The sequence below is a fragment of the Danio rerio genome, chromosome 21 (assembly GCF_049306965.1).
Source record: "Danio rerio strain Tuebingen ecotype United States chromosome 21, GRCz12tu, whole genome shotgun sequence".
Lineage (NCBI taxonomy): Eukaryota > Metazoa > Chordata > Actinopteri > Cypriniformes > Danionidae > Danio > Danio rerio.
The window spans coordinates 29,095,818-29,114,893 of NC_133196.1; the positions used below are offsets into that span (position 1 = coordinate 29,095,818).

Sequence of the window (19,076 nt, forward strand, 5' to 3'; positions counted from 1 at the left end):
ATACTTAATAGAGAGGGGTTTTAGAACAACAACTGGTTCAGTACATAATTGCTGAATTTGCACCATTCAAAAGAACAACAAAAGTAAAAGTACCACATTTCTTACATTTGGAAATTGCTCAGTCACCAAATTACCCCTGACTAGTGTAATGATCTATTTTTATGTGCTGCTTTTCTTTTCAACACATTCTCACTCCCAACTCGTCATATACTGACGCTTGGTCAGGAACCCTCGGCGTAGGTTATTGACGCACAGGGTACCCCTTTAGCGTCACATTTAGACGTGCAGGGATTCCCTATAGAATCTGTACCTGAGCCTGAAGCGTCATAGGGAGACGCTGGAGGCTCGTATAATTACCAATAGATGTCAACGCACTTTTTAAAACCTGATTTACGCCTATTATCGCAGTTTTCTTCTTTTAAAAATATGTAATTTTTATTTTGTTCATGAAAAGCGTCTGTAAACTGGGTCGAAACTACTGTATGAATAAACTTCGGTCCACGTGACATCCCTTCACGGTGAGTTTAACGCCGCTCTGCTATTGGTCAAACTGCATCAACGGTGAGTTCTCAGATGAGTTCAACTGTCAACATTAAATAGTATGTTAATGCTGCATAATGTATTTTTATTGGAGATTAGTTGGTGTTTATAAATATTTTATCATTAACTTTATATTTAATGAGTGAAAATATATTCGGTTGTCCAGTTTAGGTTAACTATAAAACTATACTACTAATAAAACTTTGATTCATTCATATTATTTATTATTTTTTTTACTTTAAAAAATATTACATTTCAAGTACTAAGTTTAAAAATGTTTTTGGCTGATCTTTTTTCATTTTAAATTATTCATTGAAGTTGGGGTCATTGTATGTGGCGATCTATTTTTTACAGTCTATGCTCGCTATCCCAAGGTTCATTGCGATCCCAAGGTTCACTGCGGTTTTCCACAAGGTAAGTAAAAAGTAAACAAATAAAGACGATTTGTTGATAAAGCATGTACTGTAAACTAGCGACGTTATCTAATTACATCAAGTTCATTTATTAAAAACATATTTTTCTCACATATAACGTTGGTCATGCATTAGAACAATATATAAATTTTAAGATAAGGAACAGTGTTACCAGATTGTTGTTTTCCACAATAGAATTCGTGCAAAATCTTTATATGATATGTAATATGCAACTCTAATAATACAAATGTATTCGTAATTGTTTCAATATTAAAGAACATCAAGTGTTTCCAAAGGTTAATTGTAAAAACAATTATTTTCCATGCCTTTAAAGGAAAAAAGGCAGAAATTTTGCCCGTCTGAGCACATTTTTAATTTAATTTAATTTTTATTTTAATCTACCACACACACACATATGTATGTATATATATATATATATATATATATATATATATATATATATATATATATATATATATATATATATACACAGGTGTAAATTATAAGGTATTCACTGTTCAGATATGAATATTTTTTTTTTGCTCTTTTCAGGTTCTTTAGATTTCTTTAAAAATCCATATTTGTTTTCTAATAAGCAAAAAGTAAAGCCACTTTACCCATGTCTGTATGTTAAATTGAACTTGTCTTTCTCTCTATCTCTGTTAACACATTTGTATTTGTTTGATTCATTCTTGTGTCTTTCAGCCTGTTTCTGCCTATCACCATGAGTGATTCCTTTATACTCAGATTTATCATCAAGATCTCAATTATAAGCTCAAGTCTTGATGACAACTTGATGATCTGCAGGAAGCACCACCATGTATAGAGGGCAAAGACCACTCTGGAATCAGTCAAGGGTTAGTGAAGTTTTTCATTCCATATATATTAAATATCTACATTGTTTAGGCATATATGATTGTATGAGATAAAATGCATTTATTCTTTCACTTCTATTGTAATAACAGAGAGGAACGCATTTGTTTTACTATTACTATTGTTTATGAAAAACATTATAAACTACAGTATAAGCTCACAAAATATTGTGGCCTAACTGTTTAAAACTATTTGTTCTGGGTGTTGATAGTGGCCAACCATTTTTTTTCTTTTTCAGAAAGTATTTTGTTTTGTCTGATTTTATGACACCTTATAGGCCATCAACTGTCCACATTGCGGTTTAGGAAATTAAACAACTAATGCTGCTTGTCTACTAGTCTTAGGATAAGTTAGAATTGTTATAAATGTAATTTTTTGTTGTTTTTATCTGGTACAGCTCATAGGAACTCCAATCTTCCCAACTGTGAGAGGGCCTTGCTCCAGTGACTGTTGGTGTGTACTTTAATGTTTCCATTAGTCCCTGTATCTGTAGATCTAGGTGACAGTGGGCTAGAGTAAAAATTTGTTTTTATTTAAACTAAGGCATACTGATGGCCTTTTTTATCTCAGATTTGGTCATGCAAGTATTAATATATCCTAAAATATTTTTATATTCTTTCCATTGGTGGAAAAGAGTTTGGTATAATTATTTTTAATAGACTGCCAAGATCTCAGCAGACATTTTTCTGAGATACTCTTGAGTGGGAGTCTGTGCAATACAAGGTGGATAGTATTTGCAAGGAAGAGCCCTTCATCTGTCCTGCTTCCACACTAGATATACTGCCAATTTAAGTAGATGTGAACCATAAGTATAACCATTTCATGAATGCACAAGGTACTTTAAACTGTATGTGTTGAAACTAAATTAACAAGAAAACAGCTCTTTGATGTTCACCTAGTAAAATTAGATTAGAAGATAATATTTTGAAGGTTTGTTTACAGCTAAGGATTAAGGATTGACAGGAAGATTTGTGGACTACATCAACTAATGACACTACCTCCAAAGAGTTGCAAAAAGCTGTCCAAAGTTTCAGCACCATCTTTAAGTGTTTCATGCCTAAGCACATGAGTTTATATCTGAGATAGATGAACTATGAGATTATCTTAAACTGATCTACAAGTAAATGCCAAAACTTATTGGTTTACTTATTTGCTTGTTTGTTTGTTTGTTTGTTTGTTTTTGTATATGTTAACCAGGTGAAATGGAGTGAGGCATACAAGGATATGTGTGGTTTTACTCTTGGGAAGGAGGTTGAACAGTGCAATATTTCTTCTATAGGATTGCAGTGACCAGACATGCTACTGTAACTCTCATGGTCATGTGCTGGAATTAGCAGATATTCAACAATTTGGCCATCTCGCTGACCTATTGATATCAGAAGGTAACGATATCCAGTAGAATTTGTTTTAGTTGTTCTGTAACCTATTTAAATAGTATTGTGATTTTTGATTGCTTATCACTGTAGACCACAACAGCTCTGCAGAGCAAGTTGGAAAACAGAATCCATGAAACTGGCAGTGACCGGAAACCAGTTGGAAGACTTTGGTCTGTGACGTAGAGGAGTGGGCAGAGGGTGAGGAAATTCTTATTAATATTACATGTAGTCATGAAAAATTGTAAGTGTTACTATTATTGTCATTTTTTTCAGTAGCAGAAGCAAAGACAACAAACAACAGAAGTGATATGGATGTCTTCGTCATATGGCATGGTATGTACACTAGACTTCTGTCAGTGTTGATTCTTTAAAAGTTGATGTATAATCCTTGTTATACAACTTTCTTTTTATAAATATATTTCAGACTCTGCTGACCCAGCAACAAAGAGGAGGGTGTTCAACATCATCCTGCTAGTCAGGATTCTTCAGGAGCAGTGGATTCTTGTGGCAGAGATGGCCAACCACTATAAATACATTTCAACTCATCCTGGTTCCTTCAAAGAACTTTCCTGCTTGTTTGCTACTGAAAAGTATGTATTTGTATTATTTGGCACAGACATAAGCATAAGGTTACCCAGTCCAAATGATATTAATATATTTTTATGTTGTTGTGTTCTTTTAAGATTCGACATGTGGCCTAAACAAAGAGGGGTTAAAAGGTCTATGGATCATCATTCTCAGAAAGCAACAAAATAACTGAGAAATAAACAACAATACGATGGTGCAATCTAGAGACCTGCAAGGTACCTGCAAGTTTTGGCTGGAGCAGAGAACATACATTTTTTAAATAAAGCTCCAGCTGATGAGTATGACATTGACTGTGGATTTTCTTTTACTGTAATCCAGAAGAGGATGACCTTAACCCTGAATCTAAAGCATGTAATAAAATCTGTAAAAATAAAATAAAATTTTCATCATCTATAACCAAATTGTTGTCTCTTTTTTTTAAAATACATAGACATGTACAGTATGTAAGCATTCCTCTAAAATCAATCAGTGTTGTAAATTAAGAGCATTATTGTATGCCTAACTGCTTACAACATATAACGATTTAAGGAACTCTATATTAAAATAAAATTATTACATTAAATGACATTAAGAGCTTTTAAAATATTAATTTTATGATACATTTTTATGATAAATTAAATTTTTGCATATACTTGGCCAAAAAATGTACATTATTATGGTCAACTGCTCAGATACCTCCAGTCAATATGTGGCTGAGTCAGGCAACCACACTTCTACCTCTGAACAAATTAACCTATGATTTACATCAAAGATCTGATGGATCTAGTTGGTCCTCATGGATTTTTCTAAAAAAAAAAAAAATGTATCTCCTTTTATTTTTGTCTTTACTTTGAAACATTTGTATTCATTTGTTAGAATGTCTAACAAAAAACTACTGTACTTGTGAGATAACAGTGCCACTGTTGTTATGCTGAAAATAAAAAATAACTTTGTATAATGTTTTATTGAATGCAAGATAAAAAATAAAAAAATAAAATATTTTCCAAGAGATGGATTGCGGCTGGAAGAGCATCTGCTGCATAAAAACATGCTGGAAAAGTTGGCGGTTCATAGAGCTGTGGCGACCCCTGGTTAATAAAGGGACTAAGCCAAAAAGTAAAATAAAATATGTATTTTTTGTAGACATAGAACTTCACAGTAACTTAAGTACAGCACAGAACTTTTTTACTTCTAGTTTAGATGATTTAAAGGTTTGCATATTTATTTTGTTGGTTCATGGCTATGTATCATTCATTTCGAACTATTCACAGCATTTGAAAGGATATCTTATCGTCATTGTTACCTCATTTCTCACTATTTTCATGATTCTTACAATGCAGCAAATCTTAAAATCATTTGATCATAAAGAAAATAATTAACAAATTAACCCACATGCAGGACAAAGACATGATGTGGAATCATTATTTAACACAAAGTTCATCTATTGTCATCAAAACATACTGTTACACAAACAGTTGAAGATTTAGAAAGTAAAAATAATCAGATAAAGAGTGGTTTTCAAACAAATACATGTCTTCAAAAAGGTTATATTTATAAACATTTACATATTTTAAGAGCTTTTATCCATATTTCAAATAAAGTGAAAACAATTAAACATCACACGATGACCATTAATGAAACACTTACAAAATTACATCCACACATATTATTCTGAACTCATAATATTTGTGATGAACATAGATCACTATTGCTAATAATTTGTGATTAAAGAGGATACTAATGTTTAGCTTATTTTTACAGCTTTTTTTTTTTTTTTTTTTTTACCACAACTGTACATGTGACAATACAATTTCTAGTCCATGTTGAAGATAATACATCTACATAGGTTAACTGCCCTTTTACTCAAAGGGGATGAGTAGAGCCCCGTAGAAAAGGAAAAAGTATTCACATTTCAAACGAGAAATGAGTGAGAGAATATCAGCAAGACTATTATCTATGCTATGTTCAATAAATAATGTTGGATATAATAGTCTGATATATACTGATCAAGTCAATAAAAGCTGTTTTAAAAAAATACTCATTGAAAAATAACAAATTTATGCCTGGCTTTCATATATGTCATAAATATATGCACAATGACCTTATTCAAATAGTCTTTAGTTCATTAAAAATAGTATTTGTTCCATTTTATTACAAAAAGGCTTTAAACTACATTACCCACAATCCTTTGTCGCTGTATAGATGGGACGGGAAAGACATGGCGGTACAAATTGTAGTTCATTAAAAGCTGTAGTTAGGGTTACGTTTAGGGTTACGATCTTGGTTAATCGGTAACTATTTGAAACACAGCGATAACTCATTGATAAAGGACACTGTTAGTAAAGTGGCAAAGTTAGCAAAACATAGTTAGCAACACGAAGGATCTTTTAATTTGGCTTTGAAGTTATAGTCCAATCACAATGTCGCAATCTACGTCACACTTTGTCTCTATTTGGTAATCTTCCGGTTGAAGGTAGATTATAATAACCTCATAATATAACTTAAATATCAAAATGTGTATTAATATTACATGCTATTTATTGTCTTATTAAAAATACAAATGTATATTTACCGTGAGATTCCTTTGTGGGGGTAACCTGATGTGCAAAATGATCATAGTAAAACCAGATCATATGCAGTATACTAAATTTGAAACGAATGATAAAATAATAAAAAAAGCTTCATGTTTGAAAACATTTTCAGCATTTCCTGTAACTAAACCCTGCATCATGTAGGTATACAAAAATAAATATGTGTCAAACTTAAATGACAAATATAGTGCCCATTAAATAGTAAAAATAGTAGTTCATTGTAAATCAGTATGCAAATAAACACAATACATTTTAATGAAACATTTATAATTTATTCATAATGCCACAAAAAAAAAAAAAAAAAAAATCACGCAAACATGCAAAAACCAAAAATATATATATTTATAACAGTTTTTAATGCAATAATATATTACCATACATATATAAATGATTAAAAACAATTATAATTGAAGGAAATTTATATTTTGTATTATCATTATTATATTTATTTTGTGATATTTATTCATGTCATACATCTGGTATGTCAAGCTCAAGTAAAACTGCACTGCAAAAAATCTTTTCAAATGATGCCTTTGGAAATGCCATTATAATAAACAGCTTTCACAACAAAAAGAAGTCAAGTTCATGACAAAGGCAAATTATGTTTATAATAACAACTTTCTGAACTTAAACATCAAAAGTAGAATAAGTTCAAAACATATTCAAGTATTTACTGAAGAATAGCAAAAACAATTTGTACAAAACACTGAGAATCAAAGTGTGCTTGGTGAGTCCAGGTGTTTATGCTGACTAGACTGTCATATTGCAACCCGGTTAGCATGAGGAGACTTGGGCGTAAAGTGTCAGCAATTCCTGGAGGGCTCCCATGTGTTATTCCAGGTTTTGCCACTGTAAAGTATTAGAAGTGCACAATATCATTACTGAACAAAGAATGAGTGTTAGGTTTCATTTAGAAAGTTCAGTGATATTTATTTATATATGTAAAGTGTCATTAAACCTGGCACTCTTGAATTAACTGTATAATAAGTTAAACATTTCCAGCATGTTTCCATGTATTCCAAGCAGATCTGTCAGTTCTACAAACTCAGAGATCAGGATAGTGACTGCACTTCTCATTATGAACACCCTTATCCTTCTCATACATTTTTATCACCACTGATGTCCACTGCTGTAGTTTTCATTGAAGGGAATGCTGACACAAATTCCAGCAAGTTTTTTTTTTTAAATAGCAGAATATGGGTATTATTGGGCCAAAACCTTAAAAAATATAAGATGCAAGATTTGAATCTTGATGAACATATTGTTAATTCACTTCTTGCAATTGAAAACACATCTCATGTTTGACTCATCAATTATATGAAAACTACTACAGCATACAGTGCTCCACCCTAAAAATATTTCTAAATTATAACAAGCTTATTGCTTTACATGGCTAAACATTTATTTCATGCCTGCATGATTCACTGCTTTTACTGAAACCCATTACACTCTTAACTCAAACTAGTTGACTTTATTAGAAAACTGCATAGAAACATGTTGCCTTAAATCCTTTATGTTTTTACACAAGGTGAAACTAAACAGCCCTCTTTAAATTAACCTAGAACCTTTACAATCTTCTTGGACTTACAGTAATATTTTAATTCAAGTATGGCTGTTAAGTTGTACCTTGTATAAAATGTAAGGGGTTTAAGGCACTGGGTTTCTATACAATTTTCTAGTAAAGTCAACTAGATTGGGTTAAAGGAATAGTTCACTATTTACTCTCCCTCAAGTGGTTGTAAACCTTTTTTTAAAAACTTCCAAGTTACTTTGTGTTGAACATGAAGGAAGTTTTTGAAGAAAGCTGAAAAGCTGAAAACATTGACATGCATAGTAGGAAAAAACAAATACCATGGAAGTTAATGTTTGCAGTTTTTCATCTTTCTTTAAAATATAAATTGTGTTTAACTGAAGAAAGCAACTCAGACATATTTGGAACAAGTGAAGGATGAGTCATTAATGACAGAATTTTCATTTTTGGGTGAATCTCTTTAAGAGTATACTGAAAGAAATGTCCTACTCCATGTAGCTAACTTCAGCTGCATGTGTAGCCCCATAAGTACTTATCTAGAAATCAAAACAATGATCACGTCAGTCCCATTTTAGGCCTTTTATATCATATTGGCCACAGAATGGACTACTTAGTGTTGCAATAAAAAAAATAAAATAAATAAAACTATGACTTACCACACAATACAAGACAAACAGTGAATTTTCAGCTCTGCCTTTGCTGTACACAAGATGAGGTTCCAGCTTCAACAGTGATCTTGAGTGGGGCAGTTGTGCAGCTCTGTGAGGTTGTGACTGTTCAGATGCAGTGCTGTGAAGAGTTCTTTATTAAAAGAAAGTACATTCTTTTAAAATCTGTACATAATAACAAAGAAAATACAATTATTTTAAATAATGATTAATTCTGAACAAAAACCTTACCCTTAGTCAAGATGAATTCATATGTCAAAAGTTTCTGCATCTAAAATGAATAAAAACAGATGTGACATTAGTTAAACCCACTAACTACTAGATACATCAGTACTGCATTAAGCAGTTGTAAAGTAATGTAAGTGTAGTCCAAAATGAGCCATAATCTGTTTAAGATAATGATTTAAAATACGTTGCTTGTGTTAAAAACAACCCAGCCACTTGTAATACATATGATCAATGGTAAATTACTGAGAAGGTGCAAGGTAATCCTTGAGTTTTACCATTGCCATCCTGACTGACATAATATTTGACAAAGAAGACAGCTTGTTGTGCCTCTTTACCACAATTTAGAGATGATAGATTCTTTCTTTTATTAAATAAATTGGTAAAGGCCAAATTATACTTGTAATAGTGTAAGATATTCATTGTGACATACATCAGCTTAAGTTATACTTGAGCTTTTCTTATGTTATATATATATATATATATATATATATATATATATATATATATATATATATATATATATATATATATATATACACACACACACATATATATATATATATATATATATATATATATATATATATGTGTGTGTGTGTGTGTGTGTGTGTGTGTGTGTGTGTGTGTGTGTGTGTGTGTGTGTTTTAAGGCATGGAAAATAATTGTTTTTACAATGTAGCCTTTAAACCTTTGGAAACACTTGATGTTCTTTAATATTGAAACAATTACGAATACATTTGTATTATTAGAGTTGCATATTGCATATCATATAAAGATTTTGCACGAATTCTATTGTGGAAAACAACAATCTGGTAACACTGTTCCTTATCTTAAAATTTATATATTGTTCTAATGCATGACCAACGTTATATGTGAGAAAAATATGTTTTTAATAAATGAACTTGATGTAATTAGATAACGTCGCTAGTTTACAGTACATGCTTTATCAACAAATCGTCTTTATTTGTTTACTTTTTACTTACCTTGTGGAAAACCGCAGTGAACCTTGGGATCGCAATGAACCTTGGGATAGCGAGCATAGACTGTAAAAAATAGATCGCCACATACAATGACCCCAACTTCAATGAATAATTTAAAATGAAAAAAGATCAGCCAAAAACATTTTTAAACTTAGTACTTGAAATGTAATATTTTTTAAAGTAAAAAAAATAATAAATAATATGAATGAATCAAAGTTTTATTAGTAGTATAGTTTTATAGTTAACCTAAACTGGACAACCGAATATATTTTCACTCATTAAATATAAAGTTAATGATAAAATATTTATAAACACCAACTAATCTCCAATAAAAATACATTATGCAGCATTAACATACTATTTAATGTTGACAGTTGAACTCATCTGAGAACTCACCGTTGATGCAGTTTGACCAATAGCAGAGCGGCGTTAAACTCACCGTGAAGGGATGTCACGTGGACCGAAGTTTATTCATACAGTAGTTTCGACCCAGTTTACAGACGCTTTTCATGAACAAAATAAAAATTACATATTTTTAAAAGAAGAAAACTGCGATAATAGGCGTAAATCAGGTTTTAAAAAGTGCGTTGACATCTATTGGTAATTATACGAGCCTCCAGCGTCTCCCTATGACGCTTCAGGCTCAGGTACAGATTCTATAGGGAATCCCTGCACGTCTAAATGTGACGCTAAAGGGGTACCCTGTGCGTCAATAACCTACGCCGAGGGTTCCTGACCAAGCGTCAGTATATGACGAGTTGGGAGTGAGAATGTGTTGTTCTTTTCAATGTTATACTAATTGAGCAAGAGCGAGTGGGATTGATTAAGTAAATTCTTGATTTAATGTGATGTCTATCTACTAGTACAGCTCCTCTGGCCAGTTTGTCTTTCCTCGTCCTACTAGCTCCACTTCTCTAACTTTCTGTGGAAGGAAATTGTCCTATAATAAGTGTCTCTCGCATTGGAGCGCTGCCCCACAGAGCGGCATTGACAGACCAGCCGTGCTGAGATTTGACGGCAGTCCTCTTGTGTTTCCACCCTGCAGTTTGACATGCAACAGATGTCCCTGGAGGAGCTTAAACACGTCCTGTTCCACGCCTTCAGAGACCATCTCACCATGAAGGACATTGAGAACATCATCGTCACCGAGGAGGAGAGCTTGAAGGAGAACTCAGGAAACTGCCAGACGGAATTTCAGGGAGGTAAATAAACTAAAAGGATTATTTTATTTTAATTGACGGATTCGGAAACAGTTTGAGGTGATTCAAGTTTTTCAGATGCTGGAAACTTTTAAGAAACGTCATTGAGGGTGCTGCTTGCAGTTCTGACAGGAACTGGAAAGTTCAGTTTTGAATGAAACAAATAAAAAGATTACATTTCATACTTCATATGATTGGCAGAGTACAGCAGTGAACGGCCAGCTTTCAGAGAATTTTCTACATGGTTTATATTCTTAACAACATTGAACTAAACCAGCTCCGAGATTAATCAGTTTAATTTTTATCAGCTATTTTTGGATTGATTATTTATATCAATATTAGCATTACTATATAAAATGACATTTAAATGTAGAACGCAAAGCATATAATTATAAATAAACTAGTAGAAGGAGTTTAGTAATATTATTTGCAATTGGCTTATGGTAATGAAAAGTTTGCTGCTGAATTTCCTTACATTCTCATTTCTCAGTCAGTTTTTTGACTGATCTCACTAGGAAACGTAATTACTTTACGTTTTGTCAGTTTAGTGGCTAATTCATACTAATTGTTACGAGTTCAGTTGTGTGAAAATTTTTAAAAGAAGGCATGGCATCCAACTCCATCCCTAAACCCAACCATCATTGGGGGATGAGCAAATCATACTAAATTGTATAAATGAGATTGTATGAATTCATATGAATTAGCCAATAATTCAAAAAGTTACGAATTGCCGTGAATGAACGTTGGCAATTCCTAACTTTTTTACGGATTAATAACAATTTAGTGGCTAATTCGCATTAAATTTTATGATTTCATTTGTTAATTTCAGTAGGATTTGCTCAGCCACCAAGAGGGGTTGGTTTAGGGGTGGGGTTTGGGAGCATACCTCCTTTTAAAAATCAGGTTTTTTATACACTAGAAATGTATATGACTCAATGGAATAAGTTAACTTAATTGAATAAGTAAATCAGGTTTCATCTCATTTTAAAGTTCTACAAAGTTTAACTTAATATGCTTCACCAGTTTGACTAATGTAAGTTTAGTTGACTAAAAAATTTAATTAGATTCATCTAAAAATATTTAAGCCAGGAGCAATTTTTTTTTTTAAATGATATGAATTCTGATGAATTTGCCACTTAACGTCTATACATATAATACTTACATTTTATTCTGAGATTGGCAAGAAATTACATGTGTTTGTGAAATTTCAAACTGAATAGTACTTTGTGTCTGAAATTGCATACTGTATGGTAGGGGAGCAACAGTACAAGAAGGTTTTGATTTCAATTAAGAATGAAATTGATTATTTTTTTAAACAGTGCTTTACTAAAAGATCCTGACTCTGTCTTTAAATAAATGCTACTTAATTTAATGACATTTTTACGCATAAAAAGCTTATATTATGAGCCATTTAAATTAATCAATTTATTTTGGATATGACTAACCTCATTCAAAAAGACAATTTTGCAAACATTTAAATTGCCCAATTGCATGTCTTTACACTCTAAAATTTACTTTCTAAAATTTTAATTCTAAAATGTACATGTCTAAATTTAATTAAAAAAAAACTAATTAATTGCTTAAATATAGGATATATTAAAAGACTATATATTGATTCATTAAATATTTAATTTAAATAGTTTTTAATTATATAAAAATATTTATTACAATATAAAATATTTAGAAGCTTTTATTGTAATGGTTAAAGTACAACAAAATGTATATAGTTCATTTCAAATAAAATTTATTTAAAAAATTAAATAAATCTATTAAAATTGAATTATAAAATATTTAATCACGCCGGTTTATTCCGCTGTGGTGACCCCTGATAGATAAAGGACTAAGCCGAAGGAAACTGAATGAATATTTACTCGCGTATAAAGAAACCGTAAGAATCCGTTCTTTTCATGAAAAAAAGCCTTTTCTTATTGGTGCGTCCAATGAGAAGCTTGTTTTTTTCAAGTGAAGCTGAAATCACATTGACTTCTGGCTTCAGCAGAAGCATACATCATCACTTAACAATCTTGGAGCTTATAGTAGGTCTTTAAAGGCTTATATGTTATCATTAAAAATCCATTTCTTTATGGATTTTTACTTCCAGAGCCAGACTATTGCGCTCTATAACCTGCTGTGTTTGCCCAGAAACTGGCCATTTAATGTTATAAGAGTTCAGTGCTCTCTGTCCATTATAGGTTTTTTTTTTTTTTTTGGACTAAAAGCATCTATGAAAGCAAATACTGTTATATTTTTTTCACTACAATAAGACATTCAAAATTGGTTGCTTTCAAAGATTTTTTTATAAAGTGTTATTGAACAAGACGTTTTCATCACCAAACAAAAGCAAGTCGGATTTCAAAACCAAGGAAATTATCATAAGTTCACATCCAATTATATTTCAACAGTTCAATATTTAATCTCAACACAAAGCACAAAATAGCAACACCAACCGAATGCAATTGAATCTGCTAGCCAGAGAAAAAAGGTGAATAAAATGTAACAATTTCATGCCTCAATATCCAATTAGTGTCGCAATCTTTTAAAATACAGCTTTACAGCCTCTTACTGCACCCTTAAACAGTTTCACGCCAATACTTAATGCTATTTTTGTGTGCGTGTGTGTGTGTGCGATCATTACTGTGTCGAGTCCTGTGAGGCAGTTCAGTGTTTTGTTTCATTATTATGCATATTCAAAGCCTCATTATGCACAGAGATCAACAGCATTGTTGGGATGGCTTACGCTTATTGTGTGCTGTCATCTTTCATATAGTGCATTCGAAAAAGAAGAACCGGCAGACATGTGTGCGCAAGAGCCTCATCTGCGCTTTCGCAATGGCCTTCATCATCAGCGTCATGCTCATCGCAGCCAATCAGATGCTGCGGAATGGCATGGAGTAGCCCAGCCCACTGTGAAAACAGGTTAATCTGACCTCTGCTTAAAAAAACAAAACAAAAACAAACATGCATCGCTTTCTTTTCATTTGAAGAGCCCAGGATGTGAATCCCTTTTTTATATTTATTACGGCTACTGTGATTGTGACAGACTCTGAAACAGCAGAGAGGAATGTCCTCCATCATCGGCCTGACAGGGACACGCAAGGGCTCCTCGCTGGATACCATTTAATGCAATAACATCCTGTGTCCCTCTGCACTGCTGCGTGTTTTTTCTCATCCGCTGTCTTTCAAAGGCGACGACTTTGTACTTTATCTCACTCCAGGCCTTGCCACATGGGAACGATGAGGAGAGATTGGCAGCCTGTCCATCTGAGCCACCGCAGGATGTCTGGCATCAAGAGTGTGTGCATGCTCATCTCAAATATGCTGTCCATTTTGTTCTGTCTTGAAGATTGGTTATTGGATTTATTGAGGATGTTGTTTGATGTCGGGTGTCTTTCGGGGGTGAGGCATACTGTCACGCTTTTATAGTGTTTGGTATGCAAAGAAAGTCCCTGTTGGCAATATATGCAGGATACAACCGTTAAGGAATAGACTAGTGGTTTTCAATCCTGGTCCTCGTGACCCTCTGCTCTGCACATTTTGTTTCACTTACCACTTCAGAGGTTAGTAAATGGCCTGCAAAGTGGACATCAGAGGATATTCTGTCATGATTCTAGTTCGAAAGACGTGTGTTCAATTTAAAGAGTATTAAAGTTCAAACAAAAATGAATATTATGGATCAGGGAGGGGCCAAGCTGGAGTATCTCTCTGATCCCCTGGGCTCTGGTGGTTGTGGAAATTCTTAACTGAACCAAATAAATGATTAGGGTTGGCTCAAGATGAAAAATGAAAGTTCAGCCAAAGTGCTTCAACTGGCAGGACCTGGAAAATTTAAAAAACAAATAATAATAATAATAATAATAATAATAATAATAATAATAATAAAACAATTAATATTATGTTGTTTTAATCCTCCGAGATCTTCATTCCTCTTCAGAACATGAAATAATATATTTTAGAATAGAATAGAAGCTCCTTTTTTGTATATATGTATATTTATTAAGGTTTTGCTTTTATAAAAAGAAAAAAATAACATTCTTGTGAAATAATGATCTACATTGACAACAACAGTTAAACAAATACCAAAAACAAAAAAAAAAAAAACAAAAAAACTAACAGACAAGAAAGTTCAGCTCACACACAAAAATTGGGCTTACAGGTACACATTTACAGTTAAAGTCAGAATTATTAGCCCCCCTTTGAATATTTTTTTTCTTTTTTAATTATTTCCTAAATTATGTTTAACAGAGCAAGGAAAAGTTCACACTATGTCTGATAATATTTTTCTACTGGAAAAAGTCTTATTTGTTTTATTTTGGCTAGAATAAAAGCAGCTTTTAATTTTTTTAAAAACCATTTTAGGGAAAAAATTATTAGTCCCTTTAAGCTATATTATTTTTCAATTGTCCACAGAACAAACCATCGTTATACAATAACTTGCCCAATTACCCTAACCTGCCTAGTTAACCTAATTAACCTAGTTAAGTCTTTAAATGTCACTTTAAGCTATATAGAAGTGTCTTGAAAAATATCTAGTAAAATATTATTTACTGTCATCATGGAAAAGACAAAAAATCTGTTATTAGAAATTAGTTATTACAACTAATATGATTAGATATGTGTTAAAAATCTGAAATTTGAGAAAAAATAAACGTGGCTAATAATTCAGGGGGCGAATAATTCTGACTTAAACTGTACATACATGGGAGTTTAGTACAGTAGGTCTGGAAAAGTATAAGAACATTTTTATTATTAACTTTTAATAGTAAGTGTGAAACAATTTACAAAACCAAAAAAAAAAAAGAAAGTGTGCCCAGTGTTGCCAACTATTTTCAACGAAAATGCGCTAAGCTCTGCCTGAAAAATCAATAAATGTTGCTAGATTATATCATACGTAACGTTGCATATTACTGACCTCATCATGTCTAACTGTTTCTGTTTGTTTACCAGCCTATGGTTAGTACAGGGGTATTTATATTTGCACTATGCAATTTGACTAAATTTATTGCTGTTTGAATACAGTATATCAGTATAGATGTGTAGTGAATTTGCAGTAAGCTCCCAGACGCAATAAACTCAGGCAAGTTTTGAAACTGTCATTAAAATATCTGTGATTGTGAACAAGAAAATGATAAATTGTCAAATTAAATTGTTTAAATTTAAAGCAAAGGGGAAGCAGATTGGTCTAACTGTATATAGGAAATCACACTCGCAGTGCTAAATCATTCTCAAGCTGCAGATTGGACAGACTGCTGTACAAGGACTGGGGTGACTGTGAGTGCTCTGGGGAGCGGCTGACGGCATCGCCCACAGCTCATTGAGAAGAGTAGGAATGGTACAGTATGTACACATGAAAGTCTATTAAAATCTCCAGTAAGACCAAAAAATTTGCTAGATTTGTCGCTAGTTGCTTTTTTGAAAACTTGTCTTTAGGGGGGTTTGACAAGTTGCTAGGTATAGTGATAAAGTCGCTAGGTTGGCAACACTGAGTGTGCCCTATACTGACACTGAAGACATAAAAATGAAAATAGCTTGATTATATTCCAATTGAACCTCTGCTGTCTATGGGGGATGACAGAGCTCTCTGGTTTCAAAATATCTTAATTTGCGTTCTGAAGATGTAATGTAATAAGATGTCTCTGAGGTTTGAGAAAAGAAGTGGAGTGAGCCTTGTCAAGTTTGGTTTTACCAGACGACATGAAGGTAATTAATTAACATAATTAAATTGGGAGAAAATATATGCAAATCTCATGATTGCGACTGAATATCCCTGCACACCTTTGTCATAAGTTTTGTTTTAGGATGATGCAAACAGTGTTGTGCAGTCTAAATCAGGTGTGCTAAACAAGAGGAGGTCGCGAGGACCAGAACTGAGAACCACTGGATTATTAAAATGGTGTCAGAACACTTTTTCAGGTTCTGAAACTTTTTCCCCCATTCATTTTTCTTATAGGGAAAGTCTTTGATCAAGCATTAAAGGCATGAACCAAATTTACCAGAACATTTAATCACAACATTAAAAGTTTGATTTGACGCACAAAGGTACAAGACTTGACATATTTAATGAGGGAAAGGACTACAATCCTATGCAGCACTAACTGCAAATAGCACCCACAGAATAATACAAAATAACAAAGAAATTTAAAACTGTTAATATAAAGTTGTTGGTTGTATCTAAAGAAACTATATATTTTATACTATTTATACTTTATTTTCACTATTTTATTATACAGTAGTAGCATCTAGACACTGCCCTGACTACTTACAAAATTTGCAGCGTTTCAAGGGAGTGGATGGAACAAAAAATGGGGTTTTATGTACAACATTATGGGTAATGTTTTTCTGTCAAATTCTGCTATTATTGTAGAATGAATGTAAGCAGATCTAAAGCTTATGCAATCGATTAACATCGTCAGAGCTCAAAAGATCTGTCTATAAAGGTTTTTAAGTTTGTGTTTCCTATAGAGAAAGCAGGGCGGGAGGGGGGGTTACTTCCAGAACCTGAACTTTGTGCTCTGTACTGTATCCTACAATGCATCATGACCTTTCAGATTTGAAGAATGAACCAGCTGTTTTTCCTTTGATTTACTGTCAATACTAAATGGATTCATTTTTCTTAAATATTATATGAAAATAGTAAATATAATCATACTTTTTCCAAGGCAAAGTAAAGTAAGAATGCCCATTTTAAATTATATTGGCCATTATAATTTTAAAGTACTTTACATTAGCATAATTGAGAGAGAGAGAGACAGAGAAAGAGAGACAGAGGATTATAAAAATGAGCCATAAATCAATTTCAAAATCATTTAGGAACAAAAATGTTTGTAAACCAAAAACATGAATGGGAATGACAGTTTCATTTATAATGATAACTGTCTGGCTGTTAGCTGAGCTAAACTTTTTTAAATAATGACAACAATACCAAAAATACTAACTCAATTATTTACTTAGACATGACTTGAAAAGTTTGTAGTAGGAGTTTCTTGGAAATTAATACTTTTATTCAGCACAGATGCATTAAATTCATTCAGTGCGATCATAAACAAAAGATTACAAAATATGTGTATTGAAAAATACATGCAGTTCTATCGAATTTTCTTTATGAATCCTGAAAACACATGTATCCTTTTGTTTTACTGCATTAAGGCATCTATTTGTAATATTTATTATTAAAATTATTTCTAAAGGTTTAAATGATACTAAAATCTGAATGAAAAATTTCAGAATAATTGAAATTTTAACCTGAAATGTTACTTTAAATTATGAAAACTATCCCACCGACCCCAAGTCTTTGTACAATTACAAACCCAGTTTGAGCGGAAGCATACTCATATCTCATTGTTTGCTATACATATTGCTATAACAGATTCCATATTCTGCAAAGGAAGTGGGATGAACTCAATTCCACAAAACTCCATATTTTGTCCATTAAAGCTAAACCGAGTTCTGTCACTTTATATAGAAACCTTAAAATAATTGCTTCATTCATTGCCTAATAATCTCTCGAAAAAAAAGAGAGAGTATAATACTCTCTTTGTTTTAGTATCAAAGTCTTCTCGATATCTGCATATATTGTCTGGTCAAAATATATGACACTGAACTTCTGCGGAAGTGTCTATGCGACATAGTTTGGACTTTTTGGTCCATTTTTAAGTTTTAATTCACTCTCAGGCTCAGAGTCAGTGAATGCGACAAAAATTGCTCTGAATCAACCAGAAGATAACTGGTCAGTCTTTAAATACAGCACTTTTTTCTTTTACAGTCTGCGTGCAATGTTAAATATTTGTCTACCTGTTTGTCTATATATTTATAATGTATCTGCACATACATTAGTCCCCGTTCCCTGTGTACTTGTAGTACTCACAGCCGTTTGTCACAATCCCCTGTATATTGCATGTGTATTTATGCATATAGTACCACACTTACTGCACTGTCTGTTTGAATGTGTCATGTTTGCATGTTCAGAACACTAACGCAGTGCTTTTCCAAGGTCTGTAACGCTTGCAGGCATTTGCTGAAAGCATCAGTCTAAATGTCTGAACTCCCTTTGTTTCCTTCCTGTGAGCAAATTTTATCTGAAACCGTACCAGCATTCAGTGCCAAAATACACAGT

At 32.5% G+C, this 19,076-nt stretch overlaps 1 protein-coding gene and 2 long non-coding RNA genes across 8 annotated transcripts in view; 2 read left to right on the forward strand and 1 right to left on the reverse strand.

Moving 5' to 3' along the window:
- Positions 1-14,803, forward strand: part of caln2 (calneuron 2) — a 97,139-nt gene extending 82,336 nt beyond the window's left edge. For all 3 annotated transcript variants that reach the window (XM_068216058.2, XM_001343005.9, XM_021469085.3), the window contains exons 5-6: positions 10,813-10,969; positions 13,734-14,803. In XM_068216058.2, the coding sequence (XP_068072159.1) occupies positions 10,813-10,969; positions 13,734-13,861 (285 nt within the window). In that variant the 3' untranslated portion in view covers positions 13,862-14,803. The remainder of the gene's footprint in view (positions 1-10,812; positions 10,970-13,733) is intronic.
- Positions 479-4,191, forward strand: LOC141380001 (uncharacterized). Of its 4 annotated transcripts, XR_012397197.1 has the most exons (9): positions 479-561; positions 895-954; positions 1,659-1,810; positions 2,224-2,279; positions 3,024-3,208; positions 3,293-3,400; positions 3,476-3,535; positions 3,627-3,792; positions 3,886-4,191. It is a non-coding gene; the product is annotated as an uncharacterized lncRNA (long non-coding RNA). The 4 variants fall into 4 exon arrangements; XR_012397196.1 differs by lacking the exon at positions 479-561 and having other exon boundaries at positions 912-954; positions 3,479-3,535; XR_012397198.1 differs by lacking the exon at positions 479-561 and having other exon boundaries at positions 912-954; positions 3,106-3,208.
- LOC137496647 (uncharacterized) lies at positions 6,784-9,813 on the reverse strand. Its single transcript, XR_012397200.1, has 4 exons — positions 9,771-9,813; positions 8,791-8,830; positions 8,548-8,692; positions 6,784-7,209 (listed from the first exon to the last, which is right to left on the reverse strand). It is a non-coding gene; the product is annotated as an uncharacterized lncRNA (long non-coding RNA).
- Positions 14,804-19,076: the final 4,273 nt, after the last annotated feature.